This window comes from Strongylocentrotus purpuratus, unplaced genomic scaffold (genome assembly GCF_000002235.5).
Source record: "Strongylocentrotus purpuratus isolate Spur 01 unplaced genomic scaffold, Spur_5.0 spur5_scaffold_7, whole genome shotgun sequence".
Classification (NCBI taxonomy): Eukaryota; Metazoa; Echinodermata; class Echinoidea; order Camarodonta; family Strongylocentrotidae; genus Strongylocentrotus; species Strongylocentrotus purpuratus.
In genome coordinates, this window is record NW_022145613.1 from 14602305 (window position 1) to 14629592 (window position 27288).

The 27288-nt window shown below is 36.0% G+C and overlaps 2 protein-coding genes across 2 annotated transcripts; one reads left to right on the top strand and one right to left on the bottom strand.

Annotated features, from left to right (window-relative positions):
• Positions 1 to 309: 309 nt before the first annotated feature.
• LOC373273 (axonemal dynein light chain p33) lies at positions 310 to 17119 on the bottom strand. The gene is given in 6 exon segments (NM_214515.2): positions 310 to 794; positions 1261 to 1425; positions 2874 to 3052; positions 3580 to 3749; positions 4289 to 4437; positions 16846 to 17119. Coding segments are annotated over 6 exon segments (783 nt in total). The 5' UTR covers positions 16927 to 17119; the 3' UTR covers positions 310 to 755.
• Positions 17015 to 25982, top strand: LOC581413 (ER membrane protein complex subunit 2). Its single transcript, XM_011674330.2, has 10 exons — positions 17015 to 17121; positions 18567 to 18680; positions 19054 to 19204; positions 19717 to 19774; positions 20368 to 20453; positions 20831 to 20890; positions 21397 to 21478; positions 22182 to 22292; positions 23309 to 23413; positions 24661 to 25982. The coding sequence occupies exons 1-10, from the start codon at positions 17097 to 17099 to the stop codon at positions 24742 to 24744; spliced, it is 876 nt and encodes a 291-aa protein (XP_011672632.1). The 5' UTR covers positions 17015 to 17096; the 3' UTR covers positions 24745 to 25982.
• The last annotated feature ends 1306 nt before the right edge of the window (positions 25983 to 27288 follow it).

A 27288-nucleotide genomic window follows, 5' to 3' on the forward strand; every position in this document is an offset into this window, starting at 1 on the left:
AGTAACAAAGTGAATGCCTGGACGGTTTTAATACATCATAGGGGTATTTCACAAATTCGCCATCAAGAACATGAAATATCCTTGATAATAGAAAATATGAATGATTTGAATCAACATTTTATGCCTTTTAAAATAACTTTTACAAAATATTTTCAAAGATGCTAACAGCTTTCCATAATTGTTAAGTCCAACTTAGGATCTTTGTGAAACATCCCCCATATCATTTAATTTGAAAAATCACACACAAATAAGTTTTGCTACATTTTCATTGTAATGTACTAATTCCTGTGAAGGAAATTCACCTCTTCATTTCAAACAAACCGATGTGCTTTTACATGTGATTCAGAAACTGCCTGACATACGAAAGAAGAAGTAATGAAAAATTGTGAAGATGAGTATTACAAACTTATTCAGCTACAGAGAGGAAATTGAGAATCAGAAAGTAGAAAAGTGAAAAGTCTGCCTCTAAAACCTGAAACAACATCTTTTCTAAGAATGCTCATCAATGAAAAAAATAAACGATTCACAAGTAATCTCTTCCAGAAATAATAAATATCAGAGTACAAGACATCCTCATTATTTGATATTGATTGCAGGGTAGTGCATATTCTTTTTAATTCAATATTTACTAACTCTACTCCACAAATATATATGTATAATTATATACAAGGTCGGATTCAAGAATATGTAGTTCTACCTATATCACTTTGTACAAGTATACAGTGAAGAGTCCACTATAGGAATCGCCCGTCACCCTACTTCTTGTTTGGAGCAATTATACCTTCAAGTTGTGTCTGTGGTGGATGAAAATAAAGGAAAGTTGATTATTAACAAGATATTGAGAGGGGAACAATTACATTAATTTTTTTAATTTTTTTTTTAAATTAAAAAAAAACAACATTATTAAGTCTTTCTCACAAATATAACTAGTAAAAACCCCCAAAAGAAGAAGAAGAAGAAAAAAAAAACAATAACAAAGAAACACACATTTCATGTTTGGACCTATCCTTGAATATACTACCCAGGACAATTCAGTCCAAGCGTGTACAAACTGTGTCAATGATAGGTTATAAGTTCTCTAAATCATCTTTTTATAATTTTGTTACTACATCACAACATTTGTGTTAGTTCTCTTCTGCCAGGACCACATCAATAAATGGCCGGTCTTTCATAGAGAATTCAACATAAATTGATTAACGGATTCATCAATAAACATATAAATACGGCAGATAGATGAATAAATAAATAGTTAATCTATACCTTAAGCTGTTGGTTAGTCCTCTTAAGGAACTGGATCTCTTCTGCGTGTTTCTTCTCCTCGACTTGTCTCCTCTCGGCCTCTCTCTTCTCGATGGCCTCGCACTTGGCCTTGAGTTCGTTGACCTGTCGCTCAAGCTCTCGCTTCTCTTGCCCAAGGTCTGTGATCTATTTAATACATCAAAATGACACATCCAAATAAAAGTTTATGTCTGCACAAGTGGGTGCAGTGATCCAATATCTGCAATAAAATTTGCTCTATGCTTTGTTGTTGTTATTACTTTCAGAAAGGCCTTAAAAACATATTTTTGGTGGGCAGTTTGTAAATGTGTGCTGTTTTTCTTATTACATGTATTTATGTAACTTTCATTTTCATTTACTGTCAGCATTTTGGGCCTTATGGGAAAAGCGCGGTATTAGTGATAATAATAATAATAATATTAATAATTTTGTAAAATATATCAATAAGGGCTTTGGTTGTGATTGAGTTTTAGAATAGGTGTAGGGTAATGATAACAGTATAAAATACACATACTATAAGTTACTCCCTTCAAGGCCCATTTCTGTTGACAGTCAGTAGGTCTGAATTCTTTTCATGGGATTTGTATGAAGACTGCGAAATTTTATTAATGGCACAGTAATTCAAATCTAGGATATATTTATATAATATTGACTGGCCTTGAGGGGTATATCATAAATATTGACCAAGCTCAGATAATATTGCCCCGAGTCGAAAGACGAGGGCAATATGGTCTTAGCGCGGTCAATATTTCTGATGTCCCCCGAAAGTAAAGCCAGTCAATATTTGTATTGTTATCCAAATCAGACATCTAGAGCAAATACAGAAATCCACCATGACAATCTCAAAGAACTGAACAAACTTTGTCAAATATCCAGTGCTTGACAAAATTTTCGATATACTGCAAACAGTGTGCATTTGGTGTGATTATTACGTCACAATAGAGTGCGCGCAAAGTGCGCCGGTTCTCGTACGCATAATAGATGCGCAATGAAAATGAAAAAATACGGCGCGGTCAATACAAGATGCCCGGATGCGAGACCGTGGAAAATAAAAAGGTATATTTTCACTCGTCTCTACACGCATAGTCTATACGAGCAGGGAGACCAAGGAAAATACAAAGAATATACCCCTCCGTTTCCACTGCTAGTGAAAACTAGGGCAATACGGTTTTGTAAATGACCAGCTCAGATGTCTGATACGGGTAATAATGCTTAATATCATTCTGTCCTTTAGCAGACATTATTACAGATTTAAAGAATATATTACGAGGTTTTCATATCAAGCTTATTTTACCAGGAACCTACAATATACAAATGCTGCTTTTTAATAAGTTCCTCACATTCTACTTAATCTATGATATGAATTGAGAATCATTGAGATGTGCTGATATATACTACATGTATTGTATAATTTTTTATTTTATATGTATGTCTACATTTTTTGTAAAATGTGGAACAAATAAAACTTAAAACTTGAAGTGGAATATTGCCTGTTAAGAGCTAGAAGGGTATTAACCCTTTGTTATTTTATACAAATCATATCCTTCTGGCTCTGCATGAGCAGATGGTGATCCCTTGTAACAGCCTTTAATTACCTTCTTCTCCATATCTGACTTGCCCTGCTCAGCCTGCAGTGCCTTGCGCATACCGAAGGCTACACTGCTTTCATAGAGGGTCTGGTAAGCAGCTATGGTCATCCTGATCTCGTCTCGGACCCTGAGAAGGAGAAGGCCGCGCTCGGCACACTCGATGGTCACCTGACGGATCAACTCATCTAGCAAATAAACAAAAAGACAAACATGATTGAAATTGGAGAGGAGAAATAATTAGTATAATTGTGGAAATGTTGAATGTTATAAAACTTATCTGAAAATGGACGACAGAAATATATATACACACAAGAAAGAAGAATATATGAAGAAAAAGGACATGAAAATAAAATTCATGAAATCCATGGTCAAGAAGCTAATTACTAGGCTAAACTAATTTTTGTTTGGAGAAAAAAAAAATGTTAAGGTACAAATTCATTCAGTATGAACATGTGTACTTTTTTGTGGAAAGAGCATATGTATGCATTTTTATTTGATTTATAAGTACTTGTGTAATAAACATGACAAATTATAATCATGATGATCGACAAATTAATTTTTGTGTGTGTGTGAGTCCCACATATATTTTGTAAGCCACATAGGGCTCACAAAGTAAGTAAAATAAATTTACATAGAGGATATTTACAGAATGTATGTAGAGTATCAAGCCAGCATATTTCCTATGAATTTTGACTTGTATTCAAACACTTACCGAAGCACTGTGAATAAAGCTCTCTCCTGACAGGGCAAATACCAGTCTCCCTGGCCTGTCTCTGCTGCAGCCTCATGTCCAGCTGCTCCTGTAGGTTGACCACGTCCAACCGAGTGGCCGGGGTACTGGACACCTGCTGAACCCACAGCTGACCAGACTCTGTCCATTCCCTGTGTGGATAACAATGACATGAGTATATTACAAATTTGTTTCCCTGGTAAATAAAAATGTGAAAAACATTTTTTGACTTGAATTCTGTTTTGTTCTTAATTAATTAATATATTTAAATATTCACAGTGTATCTAATTTATTCCGAATTCATTTAGATTTGCTGCTATAGAAACAGTAGCAACATTTGAATTTACCTGCCCACAGCACAGGTACATTTGCTGAAATGTTTTTACCAAGGGCATTTTTTATTCCATCATGTATCTGAATAACCAAAGACCCAACATAAATTTGTTAATCAAAATAAACTCCTGTGATTATTCTCAATGAAATATCTAATTACGTAATAATCAGCTAAGTATACAAATGCTACTTAACTAGAACTTAATTCTGAATAGCATCTTCTCCACTTTCCAAAATAAAATAATTGCCTCAATTATATGAATTCCAAAAAAACTAAAATAAAGTGGTGCCAAACTTGTTGGAGTACCCCCCATATTATGAAATATAAAACATATTTTGAATATAAATATTATCTCACCTAGGTGGCAAAATGGAGTTGAGTATTTCATCTGTCTGCTGAGCTTTCTGTGATTCTACGGGTGGAAGTTTGCTACCTCCCTTGGGAGGAGGGTTGGGTACAGGGCCAGCATTGGTGGGCTGCTGAGGTGACGTTTTGAGAGCTCTTGCCTGCAAAAAAGGGACAACAATAACAAAGGGAGAGATTAATTTTTGTTTTTAAATGACACACATATAGCTGGCTGAGCATAACAGACCTAGCAAAACTATATAGGAAAAAAAGAAGAAGATAAAATCATGAAGATTCTGGTGCTTGTGTGTGCAAACAAGTGTGTCAAAAGGATGAAGAAGAGAGGAGTAATTTTTATGAAGGAAAGGAAGTACTGTAAGAGTATGAGAGAAAGAGAAAATATGTATACAGAAAGTGAAATGTTAGATTAAGACCAACAACTTTTTTGTAGGTTTATATTCCATCCGTGGACAGGAATATAGTCTATGAACAAAAATGATGGCATGAAGTTGAAAGTTAGCGATGAACTCCAACAAGGGCTTTGGATTAACTGTTAAGACCTGTTATAATTAAAGGGTCAATCTTGATCTAAATTATAAATTTGTTCAGGTAGACTATAACAAGAGAGGAAAAGAAAAAAGGAAGAAAGAAAGAAGGGAACAAATCAAGAATGTGAAAGAGGGTTAAAAAAATAAGTCGATGAATCTGCAATATTAGAGAAGATCTCAAATAACAGAGGGAAGGTAAGAACCACAAAGGAAATAAGGAGAAGAGATAAATAAGAAGGTGAGGAGGAAGTAGAAGGCAAAGTAGGAGTAGAAGGCAAAGTAGGAGAAGAAAGAAAACCTAGTCAAGTCCAAACAATTTTTAAAATAATTTTTAGGCCATCAGGCTTACAATGCTAACCTCCTTAAGTGATCTCATACATGTACATCATGATGTGGCAATGCATGTATCATTTCTCATTTCATTTTCGATTTAGAAATCTAGAAATAGAAATAGTCTAGATCTATGTTTAATATGATAACTCAGTTGAAAAAAGAATATAAAGATGAAGAGGAAGACAAAATCAATAGAAGAAAGAAGGGGAAGGTCTTCAGAAGGAGAAGAAGAAGAAATTAAAAAGAAGAACAACAACAAGATGAAGATGAAGAAGAAAAGGAAGAAGAATAGACTAGTCTATAGATCAAGTCTAAAGAGTAAAGAGGAAAAAGAAAAAATAGTACTAGATCTAGAAGAAAAAAGAAGAAACAAGAAAAAAAGAAAAACAAAGAATTTCAAGGGAAGAATGGATGGAAGATTTCTTTTTCGCCTTCAGATTGATTTGAACAAAATTATTAAATAATAATCCAATAGGCCTACTTGGGCGGCGATTGATACTAAAACGTACAAGTACTATAGACCTGAGTAGACCTCTAATACAGTATGAGTCAAAATAAACTATACGATTTAACGCGTTTAACGCTAACGTTATAAATAACGCGTTACTAACGGGTCGGTTCTGTAGTTGCCGTTAAATGTCCCCTTGCCGTTAAATGTCCCCTTGCCGTTAAATGTCTCCTTGCCGTTAAATGTCCCCTTGCCGTTAAATGTCCCCTTGCCGTTAAATGTCCCCTTGCCGTTAAATGTCCCCTTGCCGTTAAATGTCCCATACCCGTTAGGAAGTTCATTAACGGGTATGGAATTTTTCGAGTGCGCCAGGAATGTCCCAAACATTACAGTTGAAAGCAAACAGGGTCTGGTAAATTTCGCAGAGACGTACGTCTCTTTACAAGAAGCTACAACAAGTCGGCAATATCAAAGAATATTTAGAGAGCAGTGTATAGCAGCGTGGGAAACTTGCTCACAACGTGGTCGAATACAATCACGAAGAACGATCTTTTTAACTTAGCGATTTTCCTGTGAATTCACTATTTTTAAACACAAAAATTCAGAAATGTCCATCCAAATGATATATGTCAATTTTCATGACTTACAATTGCTTCATTCCCGAGATATATCCCTCAAAACCTGGTTAATATTTCAGCGGAAATGCCTCCAATATCTGTCTTTTTATGTCACACTTTTTTTTACCAGCACGTCGCACAGTAGCTAGCGGAACGCTACTTCCGCATAGCGACTGCTTTAGAGAAGGGGAGGAGCTAGCCGAGCGTAATAGGCAAATTGACGTGGGCGGAACGGGAGATCTATGGCGGTGTAGACCGTCAGCGCTACGGCCTCGCTGTTGTTGGTGTTGTTATAATTGTTGTTGCAGTTATAGTTTGACATGTTTTTATTTTGTTGCCCTGCATGCTTTTCAGACGCATTTCGAGCATTGCTCGTGTTTTCAGTTTAGCTTGCTGGTGTTCATTTTATCTTGTTTCTTTGTCACTTGATTATTATGATGATATTCAGTCTCAAAAATAATTAATGCTATTTCGAGTTCTTTCCTTGTTTTTCACAACGGATTTTCTGAAAAATGACTGGTGTTTGTAGGCTCTACTACTTTTTTATGCATGCTTTGTTCTGATTTAAAATCCCGTTTTGTTTTTAACTTATAAAACTATGCATAAATTAGGTATGAAGTGAGGAATACTAGTACCGGTAGTCTACTTCCACAATGATCTATGGCCCTTTATAACCCACATGTTTGTTTTTCGTTTTTAATTTCTCTTATCTGTAAAATATGTATATATATATATATATATATATACGAGGGTGTTTATGGCTTTATTGTCTTGCAATCAATAAAGTAAGTAAGTTTTTTTCACAAGCTACCGGTAGCATATAATTGATCATTATCCTGAGACACTACTGCTACCCCAATCCCCCCGCCCGCCCAATCATACGTAAGTGTTTCCACAAGTTACCTCTTGCAGACAATTAATCATTATCCTCCCCCTGCACCAAGACACTACCTGCCACTCCAACCAAGAAACGTCAAGCCACGAACCGCCCGTGATTCCTAGGGGTGTGATAACCAAGGCTAAGATCCCTCACTGCCTCAATCAAGCCAATATTTACGACTACGATTAGTAGTGAATGTATTTTTATGATGAATACTTCGAGAACAATATCAATTACCTACCTGTTTCCACCAAGTTCTGTATAAATTTTACAGTCTATGCCCTCTTCTCCTTTGGTTCCTCACCAGAATCGCACACCATCCTCGTCATCCTTTAGTCTTCATTTGGATGTACAGTTTGTACATTATATCCCATATACAATACCAATATAATGATATGCATGCAATTATGAATAGTTTGCTATCAATGTAGCAATATCCAATACAAACTATTAGTCCTGAAAAGCAGTTGTATGTTACGGAGATAAATATTTTTTCTAGCTCATGAATATGTGACAGTTGGCATATTCGCCGCGATGATGATAAAGAAAAGCGATGGTGATGATAATAGAGCTGGGCCAAGTAGCACAAATAGTTGCAATCGATTGTAAGTAAAGACGCTTTATTTTAATATCTTTTTTGTAAGCGTTTCATTCAACAAATCAGATTTGCGCATTTAAAAATAATGATGATGTTGATACTAACATGATGATGGTGATGATGATGTGATGGGCTGATGATGAAGTGACGCAGTATACATTTATTCAGGTAGGTGAATCATTTCTTCAAAGACAATGTGGATTCAAGCGACATCATTAGAAGGAACATAACAATTCAACCACTTCCTTGCCCTGGTCAGGGCATGGGTCAGGTAGGTGGGCAGTAATTTGGGTACTACACCTTTAATCTCTCTCTCTCTTGATAATCTATCTCGAATCACCAATGTCTCCTTTCTTATCTTCCTCTCTCTCTCTATGGATGTTTGTCCCCCCCCCCCCCCCCCAATTTTTGTTTTGTTATCTCTCTCTCTCTAATCGTGGACCTACACTGATCTACAAATATGTTTCATTTATTAATGTTAATTGTGATTAAGTTATGATAAAACATTGGCAATTCTCGGTTTCGTGTTTTCTGGGACGCACTGTATAGGCTGATTGTCTATCTAAAATGAGGCGTCATGTCAATCAACACCAAAGTTCCAAAACACCGCGTATATTCATGTATTTAACTTTGTTACGCGCCTTTGTTCTGAGAGCGCCACTCGGGACATACTTGGGGGGGGGGGGGGGGAAATGTCATAATAAATCTGTGATTATTTAATGTCGTTGTTAAAGAGCTATGCCATGTGTATTGGAACATACGGACCATTTAAAAAGGATTTAAGAAATATTTTAACTTCTCATATATATTTACAAAAAGATAAAATTATAATTTCAACACCTCATCTTTCAACATCCATCATTTCTTGCATCCTTTTTCTCTCCAATTCCTCTCTCACTCAGTTTTTCTCCCTCCCACTCTCTAATGATCTATGACCTTCTCTCTTTTGTTTTAGATGCACACCCACCCCAATTTCAATGAAATTCCGAAAAATAGATATTATAAAAGTTAGGTTTTATTATTTATAAATTATTGAGAATTTTTTAATAAAACATTTTTTTTTTTTAAATCATCATTTATAAGAGATGGAATAACAAAATTAGTGGGTGCAGATGAAGTAGGTGATGGAAAAGAGAAGGGAAAAAAAAATCGATTTCAAGAAAAAAAGAAATCGGGAGACGTAAAGATAGAAGGTAATTTATAGGAAATGGGAAAAAATAATTACAATGATGTATTGAATAAAAATAAATCAACAAAAGGGAAAAGTAAAAATAAAAAAACACTAGGTATACAAACTTACATCCCTATCTTCACTTTAAGGTACATGCAATGTAAATTCCAATTTTAATTTCTATATTAATTTTGTCACAACACCGATTTTTCTGCTGTAAATTTACAGACTACGATCGTCATCCCAGCTGACCGTAAACCAAGGACCTTTCGTAAACCTAGCTAGATGTATATATATATATATGTATCTAATTGGCCCCGAGCCCTGCCCCCCCCCCCCCAAAAAAAATTAAAAATAAAGAGGTAACCACAAATGTTGCCTATTTTCTTTTTTTGCTTCCCCCCCCCCCCCCCTATCCCGGCGGCGTTATTTTTTTTATGCGGCACAGATTGGGGTATGGCGCGTGTTAAACCTATGGGAAGTACGTTCTTTCCCTTCTGAATAGTGTCTGCACTTAGGTGAGACTAGTCGAAGAAGTTTGTATATCCATCGCGAACTATGTGTTTAGATAACACTCCTCTTCGTTTAAGTTAGTTTTATTGACTCATTATTGTGATGTTCTCCTTATTGACGTGCTGCCTCCTCTTCAGTTTTCCAATTTGATTTTAATTGTTGATGTAATGATTTTCCATGCGGTAGTGGATTAAATGTAACAGTATTAAAAACAGACCTCTACTACCTTTACTGTTTAGTACGCACACGACCAGTATTAGTCTGTAAATCAAGACCCCTTTTTAAAAAAAAGCCCCAATCTGTGCCGCATAAAAAAATAACGCATCCCGGCGACACTGCTTTCCTCTATTTTCATCATCTCTCGTACTGTATATCCTCTCTCCCTTTCTATCTAAATGTATCATTTCATCAGTCCCCTCTATTTTCCCTATGAAATGAAAATGTAAAGACAAGCAGTTGTACGCATATACAATTTCAAATTATGTTCCTGTATGTATATTCGTATCAATAGCCGTCGGAATATATTCCAACACTATAGTAATGCTTGTATGGAGAGCTACGGTCAAGGCTTAATAGCAAACTTCCTGTCACATACAAAAAAAGCTTACTCTGAATGTGGCCTGCTATTGACACTCGGCGGGGGCAAAGGGCGTTGTCCTAGCTACAAGGCCTAATGTCTATTGTTCAGGGGGATCCTATGTTCAAGGGGATCCCCCTTGAACAATAGGTATTACGTAAGGATCTAAGCCACTGGCTATAGGGAGCAGTAGCAGGCCGGAAATGAATAGAATAAGTGAATGGCCAACTGTATTTGTGTTACTTTTAGCTAGCGGTACAGTGCCCCCCCCCCCACATTTTCAAGTACCTCAAAAGGGCCCCTTTTCCATAGAAAAGTGCCCCTTCCCCTTTAATAACTACCCCTTTTTAACTCGGATAAGCGCTCCTGGTATTTTCACAAATGCTCCTTTTTCTATTGAAAACTATACCTCCATTAAAAAAAGAGAAAGAGTAGCAAGCTGAGAATGAATAGAATGAATGGCAAACTGTTTTTGTGTTACGTTTAGCTAGCGGTACAGTGCCCCCCCCCCCGTTTTTCAAGTACCCACAAAGTGCCCCTTTTACTTTGACAAGTGCCCTCTTTCCTTTGTTGTAGAAGTGACCCTTCCCCTTTTAATAACTACCCCCTTTTAACTCGGACAAGCGCACCTTATAATTTCATAAATGCCCCTTATAATAATAGCTACCTCAATTTATAAAAAAAGCACTTCCCTTCTCGTAAATGCCCCTTTTCAGGTACGAGAAGTTAATCATTTTTACTTCAGATAAGGGCCCCCTTCACCTCCGGAAAATGCCCCTATCAAAATATGATTGGTGCCCCTTTTCTTTCAACTAATGCCCATTTCCCATTATCGTAAGTGCTTTTTCATTCCTGATGAGTGCCGCCTTTTGTAGTTTTAAGAAGAGCCCAATTTTCACCTCTTCAATTATAACCTTTATCGCATAACTTCATAAAAAGATGATTTCAAAGTTGTTTGGGTTATGAACTTGTATTAATATGGACAAATATGGCTGTTGTGTCAGAGAAAATGACGCGCATGCTGTGAGATTTTAAGGAAAGGAATGAATATGAGAAAAGTTGAAAGGACGGGAGAGAGAGGGAGAGGAAGAGATGAGGGGAGACGGGGTATATAGAGAGAAAGAAGAGAGAGAGAGAGATGGGGAGGGAGAGTGAAAGAAGGAGGGAAGATAGTGAAGAGATAAAGGGGGCGGAGTAGAGAGAGACTGGAAGAAAAACAAAAGATCGCTACTATATTCACCCCTAAACTTGATTTACTAGTATGTGCTCGCGCTCGCGTGGCCCTATAGCTGTCACATTCCACCAGCCTTCAACCACCAAGTCCCCAGAGAAACAAATTTATCTCTTATCTTGCTGACATAAGTATATCAGTCAACGACTGGATTCTAATCTCAATTTCTTGCTGAGAGACTTGATGCATGGACCTACTACAAACCATGCTTGATGACAGAGAAAGTGCATTTTACGCAATGTAAGAGTACACAGGCAGGGAGGAAGTTTCCATTGATTTAGGTTTCCACCCTAGGACCAGGGACTTGGAACTTGAAGACTGCTAGGACCTACTTCTTGGTAACTTTTATGTACTTTAATATACCATGTAGGGACTTCCATGCTAAAAATAGCTATGCTAAGCTGAAAGCATGTTTTTTTTAATCACCGTATTTAAATAAATAAACAAACAAAACTGGCTCACTGCTATGCAATATCAAGAGCACGTTCGAAGCTCCCGGTAATTCAGATTGTATTGCACAGAGATGGTTCTCCAGCCACGTAATGATCTAATTAGAAGATAAAAAGGCATTCTCCTCGTGGCCATCTTTTTCCCTTTATTATTTCATATATCATGTCTTCCTCTTTCCAACATTTACTACCTAGTCTCACGGATCAATCTACGATACAGGTTGGTAGAAAGTGATGAGGCACTTTATACACAAAATGATGTGCCTGATGTTGGCAAGTGCATAAAGTAAGTACTTGGTCATCCTACTAAACAATTTTATCAATCAAGTAATTCAAGTATGTCAATTGTCAGATCGCGTTATGACCAAATGACAAATTGAAGAATCGGAAGGAATTAAATTGAATTCCAAGAACCAAAAATACGTCTCTTCTGAGGACTCGATGAGGTCAGGTGCATTTACTGTAAGGGGTGGGGGGGGGGGGGGGGGGGGGGGGGGGGGGTTGTAATACAAAGTAGTCATTTTTTTAGGAAATCAATAGTGAAAAACAAAATATCTTAAATATTAAAATAATGTTGGAAAGACTGAATTAGTAACGAGTTGCAAAGAAAAACTAGACACCAAGTCCTGAGAATAGTCCAAATCCTTCCCCATACACCCCAAAACTGAACTACCGCTTTAAGATATGTTAATGGGGAACGAAACATGATTTTATAAGAATGAAAATGTAGAAAGCGAGTAATACAAATTAGTTATTTCTTAAGAAAGTCAATAATGAAAAACAACAAAAGATTTTAAAATAAAGTCGGAAAGACTAGATAGTAAAGAGTTTCAAAGAAAACAAGTCATAGTGAAACATAAGTGATGTTCAACATATTACTCTAATGCAGGGCAAGAAGAAAAAAAACGATGTCAAAATAAAACGTTGAATGTTTGAAAACTGTTAAATTAGTATTATAAACGACGTTGTTAGTACCAAAAATAGCAACCAATAACAAAATAATGAACATAAATCAACAACATTCATATTTCTGTAAAAATAAATTCATGCAACCGTTCCTGAAGGCATGTTTTCTGTGCCATGTCCTGGATGCAAAAGATAAAAAAAGACACACTACAAATTAAATATTTAAAGGCATGGAGAAAATAGAGGTGTTTCTCGTCATTGGCAGCAGGGGGCTACTAATTATTATGTACTGCAAAATGGAACAAAAGAGCTAGGCCACTGTTCATGATTGACATGCGATGGTAGCAGTAGAGACGCTGCTCAGATACATGCATTGCATTGTTCTCCTATATGGGATTATAAATGTGTGGCAGGTTAATCAAAAGCAGGGGGAACAAATTTATAAAGCAGTAGCTATCCGGATAAATTGGATCCCTATCTTTTATACTATTCATCGCGTTTTTCTTCCTCTTTGTCCTGCTATGAAATTGGCAGAAAATGAGATTTTGCTTCTGATGTTCACCTTGCGAGACCGTAGCCCTGTAAAAACTCAACAATTTTGAGCTAACAATGGGCATAATTGGCATCGAATAAAATGGCTTTGATTTAGGGCGAGCAACCGTTCAATGATAAATCGGGATGACTACAATGCTTTTTCACGTGTCTTACGTTTGCAAAATCTCGCGCTCATGATGACATAATTGCTTCATTATTTTGACCTTATTGATGGAATAGTACCTGGATTTGAAGTCAGTTATCGTCCGTCTGCATAAGTTATCATATCAGCTTAATTTAAGATAAGTTTGACATTATTTTGTCGATTTTTTTTTTAAAATTCCATGCTCGTATTTTGAGTTGATAAGTATTTCAGATACTATAGGCATCATTTTCTTGAAGCGCATATCCAGACTTCGGTAAATTTTAGAAGATAATTACAATGTTTCAGAAATTCAGATTGATATGGCATTGTTCTATCGTAAATCACTTTGAATATAATTTTATGCGTGCTTGTTTTTTTAGATGATAATTACGATGCATGACTCAAACATCCCCTTAAAAAGTAGGGACATCACATTTACAGGGTTGTTCGTAATCCCTTATAAGGGATTACCTGCTAATCGCCTTAATCCTATCATAGCCCCTATTCAGGATCTGACAGTTATATTCATGAGTCAAGGGCCAGGGAGTGATCTTCACAGTGTAGTGCACGTGTAGTTCTGTGATATTGGTATTCATTTTTTTCAATCATTTTTGTCACTGCGTAGGCTTACTCTTTGCCATAAAAGCCTGTATACATCGGCGATATATAATTGATTCGCTTCTCTCCCCTTCGATCTATCTCTCTTTTATTTTCTCAAGCGCCTGGTGATAACCGTGATATTGGTATTCATTTTCTTCAATCAATTTTTTTATTTTCCGTCGACTTACTTTTTGTCGTAAAAGCCTGTAACATCAGTGATATATAATTGATTTCGCTTCTCTCTTCTCTGCGATCTATTTTGTCAAGCGCCTGGTGATATTGGCATTCATTTTCTTCAATCATTGGTTTCGTTCCGTCGACTTACGCCTGGTGATATTGGAATTCATTTTCTTCATTCATTTCTTTCATTCCGTAGGCTTACTCTTTGTCATGCAAGCCTGTAAGATCAGCGATATTTATTTGTTTTCGCTTATTTCTCTCCCGCGATCTATATCTTTTTTTTTTTTCCTTCTCAAGCGCCGATGATATTGGCATTCATTTTCTTCATACATTTCTTTCGTTCCGTCGACTTACTCTTTGCCATAAAAGCCTGTAACATCGGCGATATATAATTGATTCGCTTCTCTCCCCTTCGATCTACATGTATCTCTCTTTTATTTTCTCAAGCGCCTGGTGATAACCGTGATATTGGTATTCATTTTCTTCAATCATTTTTTTTTCGTTCCGTCGACTTACTTTTTGTCGTAAAAGCCTGTAACATCAGTGATATATAATTGATTTCGCTTCTCTCTTCTCTGCGATCTATTTTGTCAAGCGCCTGGTGATATTGGCATTCATTTTCTTCAATCATTTTGGTCGTTCCGTCGAAAGCCTGTAACATCAGCGATGTATAATTGATTTAGCTTCTCCCTCCCCTGCGATCTATCTCTCTTTTACTTTGTCAAGCGCCGGGGTGATATTGGCATTCATTTGCTTCAATAATTTGTTTCGTTCCGTTTACTAACTTGTCATAAAAGCCTATAACATCAGCGATATTTAATTGAATTCGCTTCTGTCTCTCTCCCGCAACTCATTAATTGTTTTATTTTCTCAAGCGCCGATGATATTGGCATTCATTTTCTTCAATCATTTCTGTCGTTGCGTAGGCTTACTTTTTGCCATGAAAGCCTGTAACATCATCAATATTTGATTGTTTTCGCTTCTTTCTCTCCCGCGATTTAATGTCTCTTTCATTTTTTCAAGTGCCAGTGATATTGGTTTTCATTTTCTTCATTCATTTCTTTCGGTCTGTCGGCTTACTTTTTGTTATAAAAGCCTGTAACATCAGCGATATTCTATTGTTTCCGCTTCTCTCTCTCCCGCGATCTATATCCTTTTCAATTTATAGTACAAGTTCTAGTACACACACACACTGAGACAAACGCAGTTAATCTGGCACACTCGTGATTAAAGGTATTGTAGTCAAGGTGATTACGTAATAGATAATTGTCCCTCGCTAGTTAAGAGGATTAGAGATAATTAGATTTACTTGGAGGAGAGGTAAAGGAATGACCTGTGAAAGTGATGTCCTGAAGCCCGAGTAAGCAGGGACTTAATAGGATAAAGGGTAGACTCGACGTTTGGGGCATGGTTTCAGACATTTTAGGCATCAATTTCTCGAAGCGCATATCGTTACTTCGTTCGCTACTAAATTTTGAGAAGATTATTAGGATGTTCAGATTAGTTTGGCTTTGTTTTATCGTAAATACTTTGGAATATACTCGTATCTTCAGATGATAATTACGATGTTTCAGATATTTTAGGCATCATTTTCTTGAAGTGCATATTGTTCCTTCGTTCAGTCAATTTTAGAAGATAATTACGATGTTACAGATATTTTAGGCATCATTTTCTCGAAGCACATATCGTAACTTCGTTCGCTAATTTTGAGAAGATAATTAGGATGTTTCAGATTAGTTTGGCATTGTTTTATCGTAAATAATTTTGAATATACTCGTGCTCGTATTTTGAGATGATAAGTACGATGTTTCAGATATTTTAGGCATCGTTTTATTGAAGCGCATATATCGTTCCTCCTTTCGGTCAATTTTAGAAGATAATTACGATGTTTCAGATATTTTAGGCATCATTATCTCGAAGCACATATCGTAACTTCATTCCCTAATTTTGAGACGATAATAAGGATGTTTCAAATTAGTTTGGCATTGTTTCATCGTATTTAATTTTGAACATACTCGTGCTCGTATTTTGAGATGATAATTACGATGTTTCAGATATTTTAGGCATCATTTTCTTGAAGCGCATATATCGTTCCTTCGTTCGGTCAATTTTAGAACATCATCTAACAAAACTAACAAAACTAACAAAACTAACAAAACTAACGGGTAACGCTAACGTCTAACGGGTAACGCCTACAAACGTTAAATATATAATTAACGTATTGCAAACGTTACACGCGTTAGGGGGGTTAGTTTATTTTGACTCATACTGTAGCAATAATATTAATAATAACCATCATGAATACATCATGTCCTTTTGTCCAACACAAGTCTTACTCTTACATTATTAGTCTTACTCTTGCTACTTTAAATGCTAGTCTTATAGACTAAGTCTCACTGTTACTGGTAGAGATATTTATAGAACATTTAATTTGTTAATGTTATGATTATGAATATCGCTAATCTTCTTCAAAAACAAATTGCTGTTGTTATTGACAATCATGCATCAACACACAAGTTTGGGTCAACTGCCTGCATGACTCTCATTGATTTAGTTTTCAAATTAGACATATTGTCAATTTGTCATATAGTCTATAGTCATAGGTCTAGATCTAGACCTACGTGTAGAATTAGAAGTAGAAATAGAAGTCTATTGATATTAACTGCTTTATCAGGTCATCATTATCAATGACAATGCTAGCAATGCTTGATTTGCAAGCAGCTAGCTCAGCTGAGCTGACGGGCATGTCCGCCGAACTCCCCCCTTCTCTTCTGTCCGCGATGCGCTCGAGCACAGCGCTGCAGAACTTTACAATTAATCTTTCAACTCCACAACTTACCCGAGGTGTTTTCTTCTCCGTATTTCTGCTGACAAGAACTGGGTTGTCATATTTGACCAGGGATGCGTTTGGTGGGATCATTATGTCGAGTTGTAAGGATCAAAATGCAAGATAAATGCGATTAAACCGTAGGTTTTAAGAGAATTTTAATAAAAGTCGCGGATGAGGATAAGGATTGTTGTCAGGGGAACCCATGGAAACATTTCCCAGGGTGCAGAGCGAGCTCTTCCCATCATGCATCATTTCTCAAGATGGCGACTTCCATGGACTGGCAAGGTATGACTAAATATTTTTTTTAAATAGTAGTTTTCTATTCGACAATGTAATTTGATGAGACTTTATCAGTAAATTTAAGTGAGGAATGGTGTGAATTTTATTTTGGGCTAGTGTTTTCATACATATTGGTTGTTTTTCATATCAGAAAAGCGTCTGAATCGATGGTTAGTGAAGCGATGTGCGACGAGAAATTGGCTCAGTCATTGTTGGGCACGTAGGGGCGTGAGAACGGAACCCCTTTGTCGCCCGTGCCCGGCCCCGCCGATAGAGACCCACGGATTACCTCTGCCTCGCCGCTGCGGATGATTTTCGGTCGCTTGTCCAGAAATGTATCCAAAATTTGACTCATAACTCGGGCGTGGAGATACCCTACTAAAACATACCCAAAATGAAGTAAATATTCATTAAATGTCGAAATAAAGATCATGAGTTAAATTTGTTATGTTTATTACCTGTTTCGTGTCAATTTTCTTGTTATTTTTGGAGTATTTTTCAGACAAACGATGATATAAGTAGAGTAAAGGAGGGGGTTTTCGGCCACTCAAGACAAAATCCTATTTTTGGATCCTTTACTTCCTATTTATTATCATTTCTTGTTCAAATCATGAAGCAAATATTATTAATATTTAAACAAAAAAAGAATCCCAGAAAAAAATCACGAATTGCCATGACAATATTCATTTCAATTTTCACCCTTTCGGAGGCAGTCATTGGCCTAGCGAACTATTTTTCGGCCGCGTGTACAAAGTCAATAGGAAGCGCGCGTGCCGTGCGTTTCCGCGCTGATCTATAGCTCTAGCGGGAGGAGCAGGTATCCCATGCTGGATCTCGCCAGGCCGAAAACTAGTACCGCGGTGATCCGAAATTGGAATCTGAATTAGACAGAGATATTGTGTGTGCGTTGCGGTGTCCAGCAGCATTGATTTAATACATGCGATGAGATACTTTTGAGCTTGCGACTAGCACAAAATTGGGCTCTAAATCTGAAAAATACTTGAAATAAAGCGCATTTTATGGTACCCATATTTCTTACAGACACGGGTAAGATACTCTATTTTTCAGATTTGGGTAGCGGGACCGCAGATTACATCGCTAAAATGTGATATTTTAGGATATATTTTTCATTGCAAATGTGGTTCTTTAGTGACACTAGCATGGTATGGTATGTGTGGGATATATGTTATGCTATTATGCGATGTATTTAAAAGGGATTTTGCCATGCATCCAACCAATCAGCCGAAAACTGGAGCTGGTCAATTACCCCCTCCTTTACTCTATACACTTTTTCACAGGTTTAACAGCAAACCGCTGCACAATACAAGTGTATACCGATAGTGGGTTGCGGCCGGGCGCGTGCCTGTGTGAAGTTATCTAATCTACCGTAATGAAGATCTGAAAAATATATTAATCTTTAGATAAATTTGACATTGTTTATAATTTTACAGAGGCAAGAGATAAACTAAAGAAGTGGCGAGAGGAAAACACAAGGAACAGCATTGAGACTGTTGAACTGGGACAGTATTTGCTGGAAAACTATCGGAGGAGACTTGGGGATGAAGGTAAGATTCATTCCTTGTTTAGTTTGATCCTTCTTTGTGATGTGTTGCTCATTATCTGTGTGGCAAAACAGGCCCTTTTTATCAGACTGTATAAGCCAAAGTGTGCAATTGGGGTAAGATTATTATCAGTTAATGCACTAACTCTCAAGATGTTTTTCTTTTTTCATAGCATCTCCACCTCCCCAAGCTAATATCCCTTTGATTTTTATGTGATTCACCAATGTTAGAAATATGGTTATTTGAGATGGAGGTAGGTGTGGAATGGGGAATCTGATATATATATAAATATATATTTATTGTATTCCAAAACTAGTAATATATATTCCTCTGCATAAAGTGTTAAGTCTCATATAATTTACTATTGTGTCTGCAGTATGGACTATATATGAACAAGTCTGCATAGCAGCACTGGATTGTGGGGACCAGGACCTAGCAACAGATATTATTGATACAGTGGAGCATAACTTTCCCAGCAGTATCAGGGGCAAGAGGTTAGAAGGTCTACAGCTTGAGAGCCTTGGAGAGTGAGTACAGTATTGCTAGAATTGTAAACTGAACCCCGCCCTACAAAAAAGAATATGATAAAATGAATAAGTTAATTTTAAAAATGTTAATAATAACCCCCCAAAAAAATTGTAGTGAAATAAAATAAGATAGATGAATGAATAATTAATAAAAATGAAAATAAAAAAATATTGATGAATTAATATGAATATAAATAAAAAAATTAAATTAAACGCAAATGAATAAAAAAAATTAAAAAAATCATCATAGTGTGCCTCATATATCTGTCTCTTATATCACACAGATAGGTAAAAGAAAAAGTATGTTTTGTCTCAAAATCTTTATGGAGTGAATACAAAATACAATCATCCGATCCATTTTTATGACTCAAAGCCGACTGATCATGTTTTTGGAAACAGCAGGTCTTCTGTGGATTGTACTAGTACAGCGTGAATTGATGTACCTTTTTGATGTAAAACAGTCAGCTGTTGTCAATATATATTCTCTGTCTAAATGTTCTTGTCTTATGCAGGTATGAAGCAGCAGAAGAGCACTATGAAATACTATTAAAGGAGGATCCAGCAAATGCTGTGAGTAAAACCATAAAACTATACTGTACTAGAATCACTGCCACAAAATCCCCTCTAGCCCCATTGCAGATCAGCTGTAGCATTTTGGTCTTAAATCTTGCTGCTTCTCTAGCTGTGCTGTTGGTTCTCGAATTAGGTTTTGTTAGTAAGTTAACCATGAGATGACGTTGTGCAATAAACGGTACGCTAGGGCAGAAAGTTGTTCAGTTTTGTTTTGCGTTAAAGGGCAATTAAACCTTTTGTACCGGTAATAAGTTTATTTGCATGAACTCAGAAAAATAAATGACGATAGTTTGAAATATATCGGACCAATGATAAGAGAGTTATGAATGCTTGAAATATGAGATCACTATAGGTTCTCTAAAAAGAAAAGAGGCCCATGAGTCATACATTTTGAAGAAAAAAAATGTAATTTAAGTCATTTAGTGTGATGCAACAAAAGGGAAAGTTGTCTTTCAAAATTTCTGCAATACATCTTAATGCTGTGCATTAGTTTATTTGCTTACTTGGAGCTGGAAAGATGTTTAATAAAAACAGTTGGTGGTACCTTAAGTTTGTAACTTGTGTGCACATTTTCTCTCTGATGTCAACAGATGGTGAGGAAAAGACTGATTGCACTTTTGAAAGGGCAGAATCGATTGGGTGAAGCTATCAAGGAATTAAATGCATACCTACAAAAGTAAGTCATTCTAAACGGAACAGTCTAATGTTATATTTTTGTAATCAAACCATTTAGAAGAGTTGATCCAAAATTAGACTTGATTTGATTTCATTATCATATATTACTTTCACCCCCAATTCAAGAATCACACATCTTGATGAATGCAACTTATTGATCTTTTAAACTTTCATTTTCTCTGTAATGTGATATACCATAGTGTAGCATGGCAATGTGCATTATTTAACCTAGGTCTACTATTTCATTTAGTTTGTGCTTCAACTAAAATTTATCCTAAAATGTTATTGATGACAAAGAAAATGGATTTACCTTGGATCCAAATTACCCACACACTTGAATATGTTAAGTCTTACTATATTTTTCTTCTCATTTTGCAGGTTTATGAGTGATCATGAAGCTTGGATGGAGTTAGCAGATTTGTATATTTCAGAACAAAAGTAAGCATATATGTTACCATTTTCATTCCTGTTAGATAAAAGTAAATGTATATGTTATTTAATTCTGTAAACCCAGATATACTTTCAAGTGCATAAATGTCCATGAATTTTGCTAGTCATTCAGATTTTTTGTAAGTTTCTTGCCGCAAACAAATTGAATCACAATTGACACAACACTAATTTTTTTAAATTTTCAAAGATTTTTTGCTGTGAAAATGACTATCCATAAAAATGTGTGTAAGTTTGAATGTTACAGTAATAATTCTACATCTTAATATTTAGTTAAATATGTTATATTTATGCTATATTTATGCAGTTATGAGCTATTTGAAGAGACTGTTTCATGTTTAAATTTTGATTTGGATAAGCCTTATTCTTAAACTTGTTATGTGATTTCAATATTTATATTCTACTTTGCCTTATTAATCATCTCATCATTTCTCCCCTTGTTTCTCTCTTTCCCTGTATCCATTTGCACCCCACTCCTTCTCATGTGTATTGTACAGTTACAATAAAGCCATATTTTGCTTTGAAGAGCTCATCATGTCCAATCCACACAACCATTTGTACCATCAGAAATATGCAGAGGTAAGCACCTGAATTTTCCACTTATTGATTTGTTGTGAAGTAGTACAGTCATTATCATGCTGTAAACTTATTCCACTTGCAAACTTGCCTGTATAAACTGGAATGGGATTTGTGATGCAAATGGAAATTACTGGTATGGGTAAAGAGTATTCTGCAGCACAACTTCCTTGTTACATAATAATTTATTTGATGTGTTCAGTGAAGTGTAAAAATCAATGAAAAGTGCTAACCCACTGACTAGTGAACCCTCTCATTATAATGATAACAATAATAGTGGGTTCTGGTAAAGCGCTCATGCCTGTCAGACTTGACACTCTTGGCGCTTCACAATGATTACCCCGGCTTTAGCACCGCTGCCATTGTGGCGCTCTAGCATTTGAAGGAATAAGTTCCTGCCAGCTATCCATTTACATCACCTGGGTGAAGTGTGGCAAATGTAGATGATTGTCTTGCCAAAGGACATTAGTGCCACAGGGGGACTTGGACCGTGAACCAAGTGATCCACTGTCCTATAAGGTATCCACTAGACCACGACACCTTCACATGAAGGGACTACTGGGTTCGGGAGGCAGTGGATTAAAGTTTGATGCGATAGATAATTCACCAAAACAATATTCCCATTGTCTATAAGAATATTTTTCATGTGGTTACTGTCTTTGATATTATTGTCCCTTTATTAACTCTTCTCTTCTAACCGTTTTAGATTCAGTACACACAAGGAGGAACAGAATGTATGGAGATTGCTAGAAAGTACTTTGCTCATGCTGTCAAATTGAATGGCAACAACATGAGGGCTCTCTATGGCATGTTTATGGTAAGAATGGCTATTTCTCTTTTTGTTGTTGCTTGAAATTATAGTTAATATCCCCCCCCCCCCCTCCCCTTCTCCTTTCTTTATAATTCTCCTCTAACCATTTCATATTCAGTACACACATGGCATGTTTATGGTAAGAATTTCTATTTCTCTTTCTCTTCATTTTGTTGCTTGAAATCATAGTTGCTATCACTTCCTTCCTTGCTACCATGGTGTCCCTGCTAGTAGTGACCAGTTATATAGAAAGATCCATCTGTCTACAAAAGCTTCATTTTGGTTCCTCTTCCTCGAATGAAAAAAAATAAGCATCATGGACAGACAGACATGGCTAGTGGCTGGTGTCTTTAATGGGGCTGTAATAGCTGCAGCCCCTGTTTAGAAGAAGAAGAATAAAAGGAAAGAAATATTGCTCCTTCTTTCCCTCTGAGTAGAAATTATTAAAAGAGATGGTAGGGTTCTCTTAATCCTGTTCTTAAAAAAACACTTTCATGTGTAGGAAACACTTTCATGTCATGTGTTTTGCCACTGTATCTAATACACATTTAGGCTATTTTTTCAGTCAATGTAATGCATTTTGTGTCTATTAATGGATTAGTCTGATATCCAAATGTTTAGTAGACAGTTAAACTTTGCTAAGTATACCAAAAATAAATATGGTAAATGATAATAGACGTGTTGGATACTAGAAGAATTGAGTTTTGATCAAGTGATGTTTGACCAGTTTGATATTAGATAAACTGAATCGATAACTTGGTATTGGACATATGTGATGACTGAGTGTTGATCAAATGTCAATAAAACACCATTGTTGCTGTACATTCAATTATAATTCATTATTTTTCCATATAAATAAAATAAAATGAATTTTCACATTTTCTCATGTACTTACCTTTAGTGATACATTAATATTTCGTCCAAACACGCATAACAATCAGCATAACTCTATATATCCATTAATTATTTATTTATTTCCTTCCTATATTACTAATCATTGATATTTTCATTGATTCATTCAGGCTGCTACAAATATTGCCTCTTCACCTAAGGCCTCAGGGAAGATAAAGAAAGACAACATGAAATACGCCTCATGGGCAGCTCAGCAGATTGCTTATAAATACAAGGTATGATGTATGGATGTGAATACTGAACAATCAGATACTTACATGTATTTGATCATGTATTTGGATATCAGAGGGAAGGAACACACAATGTATTAATCTGGAGGGTTCCTATTTTCAAGTGTATACTTTTTGTTGTCCTCCTTTTCTTGTTGAAATGTAATTATTTAGGAATTTACATTCTGTTATTTTTATTTTATGTACAAAATTAAAATGATTTTGAATTGAATTGAATTGCAAAAATTCAGTATTGTTGGTCGATCCATGGGAGCGTGGGCTCAACAATAACAGGAGTCCAATGATCATGGGCTCCTTGATTTCAACTTGGCACACCAAGTTTTGGAATTTAAAATGGGCTTAGTGCACACAATTTACACAAACACTATTTAAAAGATAAAAATGTCAGTCGGTAGTCTCTGTGAAATATTTTAGTGAGGAGTCTTTTATGAAACTTTCAGCAAGTGTGGACTGTTTGAAAAACATGATATTTCCATGTATTCACAAGTTTCTGAATTCACGGTAGAATTTTAAAGTTATATTACTATACTGATACAAATTGGAAGTAATTTTGTGTCTGAACTGTAGGGCAGACTTCTGTTTATCTTTGTTGTTTTGAGTATGAAACAGTAATAAGCAGGTCCTAATCTTTTTTTGAGAAAGCATAAGTTTAGATGATGTGAACATTTTATTTAAAAAAATCATTCTATAACTTTTGTATGTCTTCATAAATGTCATTGAAATCTTGACCATAGCGAGTTAATGCAATGGTAAAGCAAGAATGTAAAAATAAGATGATATTTTGATAGAATATATTGCAGCTAGGTAGCTTTTAACAATTATAATCACTTTTAGTTTTCAGATAAACTTAGACATTTTTTATTATTTCTCAAAAGCTCTGCTGGCAACTTCCATGAATTGCAATAGAGGCCTACTCAATAAGATGGATACGACTAAAGTGAAACTTCCATCTATCCAACTTTTGTCTTTAAAAATATGGGCAACTTTTTCATAAGGATTTCTGTGACCAAAGCCATTTGATATGTTTTATAAAATCCTTTTCTCTCTCGTTTTTTCTTCATTACCACATTCTCACTTTTTTTTCCCCTTTTCTGTTCCTTTCTATACACATCCTTTGCTTCTTCACTGCATATATTCATTCCCTCTTCTATCCCATTATCTCTCCTTCTCTCTCTCTCTCTCTCTCTCTCTCTCTCTCTCTCTCTTTCTCTCTCTCACACACTGTCTGACAGGTTGCACAAGGAAAGGACACTGGGAGCAAAATGAAACATTTGGAAACGATGCTGGACTGTTTACAGATCGCCCCCGCACCATAGGAACATTTTTTGAAACATTTTGGTACTCCACAGCAAGTTTGACATGTCATCTCGGAGACATTCGACCAAGGTGCTATACGAGGGAGGAGCCCTTTCTGAGGAGGGTCAATATATCGTGAACTTGTACATGCAAAAGACACTGTAAGCACATTCACACTGTGCTCTGCTTGTTTGTTCATATGTGAAAGGTACCATGACCAAGAGGATGAACAATGTGGCTGTGCTGATCGTCTGAATAGATCTGATTAGTAATAAAGGGATACGGTAGAATACCAGAAAGATGAAAGCATGTGCAGGCAGATCAGATCAGATCAGGGCAAACCGCAGATTCCTGGTCCCATATGTTAAAGGACCTCACTAGAGTTTTCAGAAGATTCCTTCAACTCAAGAGCTTGGATCAGACCGAATAACGAAGAATTTCATGTTTGTTTATTTTCCTATATATTCTTGGTAAAATATGGGACAATGAATGACCAAAATACCTTTGACTTGCCAAGATGCATGAATCCAAGTGCAAGGATATTTACGAACAGGGTCTGTTGCATAAACTTACCACTGATGGTAACTTTGCCATCAATATTACTACCATGGCAACATCAACTACCATGGCAACATCAATCAACAACCAGTCAAATCACAGTTTCCATGGAAGTTGCCTTTCATGGCAAAGTTACCATCAATGCTAAGTTTTATGCAACGGGCCCGATGTTATGTCAGAGAAGCTCATATTCTGGAATATCAAAGAGTTCAAAAGCTATTTTCAATTTATATAAAATGCATTGAACAAGGCTGCACTGCCAGTTTGATGCTACAAAATAAGAGCTCAATATGTATACTCCAATATGTAGACTCCCTTTGTCTCACTTTCCCTTATTGATTTCTACAGTGCATAAATTTAATTGTTCATATTATTATAAAGTTGTAGATGTGTTGAAAATATTTAAGATATAATTATATTGAGTACCGGTACCCTTTGTTAAAATCAAAGTCAGTCCCTTCCTTGGAAATGTTCTTTAATTGAATTAAGTTGATCTTGGGTGCAATATGAAACCTTGTGTACACATGGAAGTAAAATATCCCTGAATAATTAACAAATGTACTACAGTATAGCACAGTTAGCACTATTTCACTTCTTTTGAACTATTGCACAACGTCATTGCCAAATGATATATATGTAATTTATAAGATAGTTAGAAAAATAAAATTAATACTTACTGAAGTATTAGAGAAAAATATGATCACATCCTCTTTTGTCTATTTTACTTGAATGAGAGAGAGAGGGAGAGACAGCGAGAGAGGTGAACATTCTCTTTCAGACTTTCCAAAGCATACAATTGACCTTTTGGGCCACGTATGGTAAAACTACTAAATGTAGTTTAGCTTTGTGAACAAAAATTCTCTGCAATTTCTTTCCAAAGCATTTGATGTATTTGAATATCTTTTATGCTTCATATAATTTTGTATTTAATTGCTTGTATTCACATGCATGTATACAGGAATTAAGACCAGTACGAGGGTAGCGTTTTGCCCAAGCCCAACATCATTTCCAATGTGCTCATGTAGATACAATGTCAAGGATCAAATGTCATTTCATAATTAATTTTATTGGACAAGTACTTTTGGACAATAGTATATACACATATGATTCGTCATGCTATCATTAGGGACTTTTAGATTTACACGACGAGAGCATGGACTGCCGCGTGTGACAATGTGTTAAGGCACTGGGCCGTGCCCAGCAGTGCCTTAAAAGGACGTCACATTGCCTTAAAAGGATGTCACACGTGGCGGTCCACGTTCTCGTTTAAATCTAAAAGTCCCTATTATCTTACTGGACAAGTGCATCGAAAAGGAAGAATGCGTAATATGTTCATGTGTGTTGTACGTGTGCAGCCATAATGCCATGATTTTTTAGTCTGCTAAAAAGACCAGAAACTTTTATAAATTTTGCAAGTGATGTATATTCGGGAATGCTTCATGCTGCTAATTACTTCACAAATTCTAGGCCGAGATGCATACTGAATTATGCAAATGGCACTCATCTCATTGTGATATGTAAATCAGTTAAAATTGTCCTATATGTATTGGACTGCTGTCAGTGCCAAAGGTGTTTCACAAAGATCCTAAGTTGGACTTAACAATCATGGAAAGCCATTAGCATCTATGAAAATTGTTTGTATAAGTTAAGTTATTTTAAAAGGCATAACATGTTGATTCAAATCATTCATATTTTCTATTATCAAGGAGATTTCATGTTCCTGATGTGGAATTTATGGAAAGTCTAAAATACTAAAATATATTTTATTTCAAGGCTACAAATGGCTCTCCATAATTTTTTAAGTCCAACTTAGAGTTAAGTTTGACTTAGGCTCTTTGTGAAACACCCCCCTGGTTGGGTATAGCCTATAGGTCAATTTTATTTCTGCTGATATGCTCAGATGAACCACAACATTGCATTATTGCAGTTCAGGAAAGTTCATTGCTGCAATCGTTCACTAAAGTTTCTGGTTGTTTAGTAAACCTGTATGGTATTCACTCATTTCT

Excerpts from the sequence above, each read along its gene's own strand:
- LOC581413 (XM_011674330.2), top strand. The coding sequence starts at position 17,097 with ATGGCGACTTCCATGGACTGGCAAG. Across the intron at positions 19,775-20,367 it reads AGGAGGATCCAGCAAATGCT|ATGGTGAGGAAAAGACTGAT; the intron begins GTGAGTAAAACC and ends TGATGTCAACAG. Across the intron at positions 21,479-22,181 it reads ACCATCAGAAATATGCAGAG|ATTCAGTACACACAAGGAGG; the intron begins GTAAGCACCTGA and ends TAACCGTTTTAG.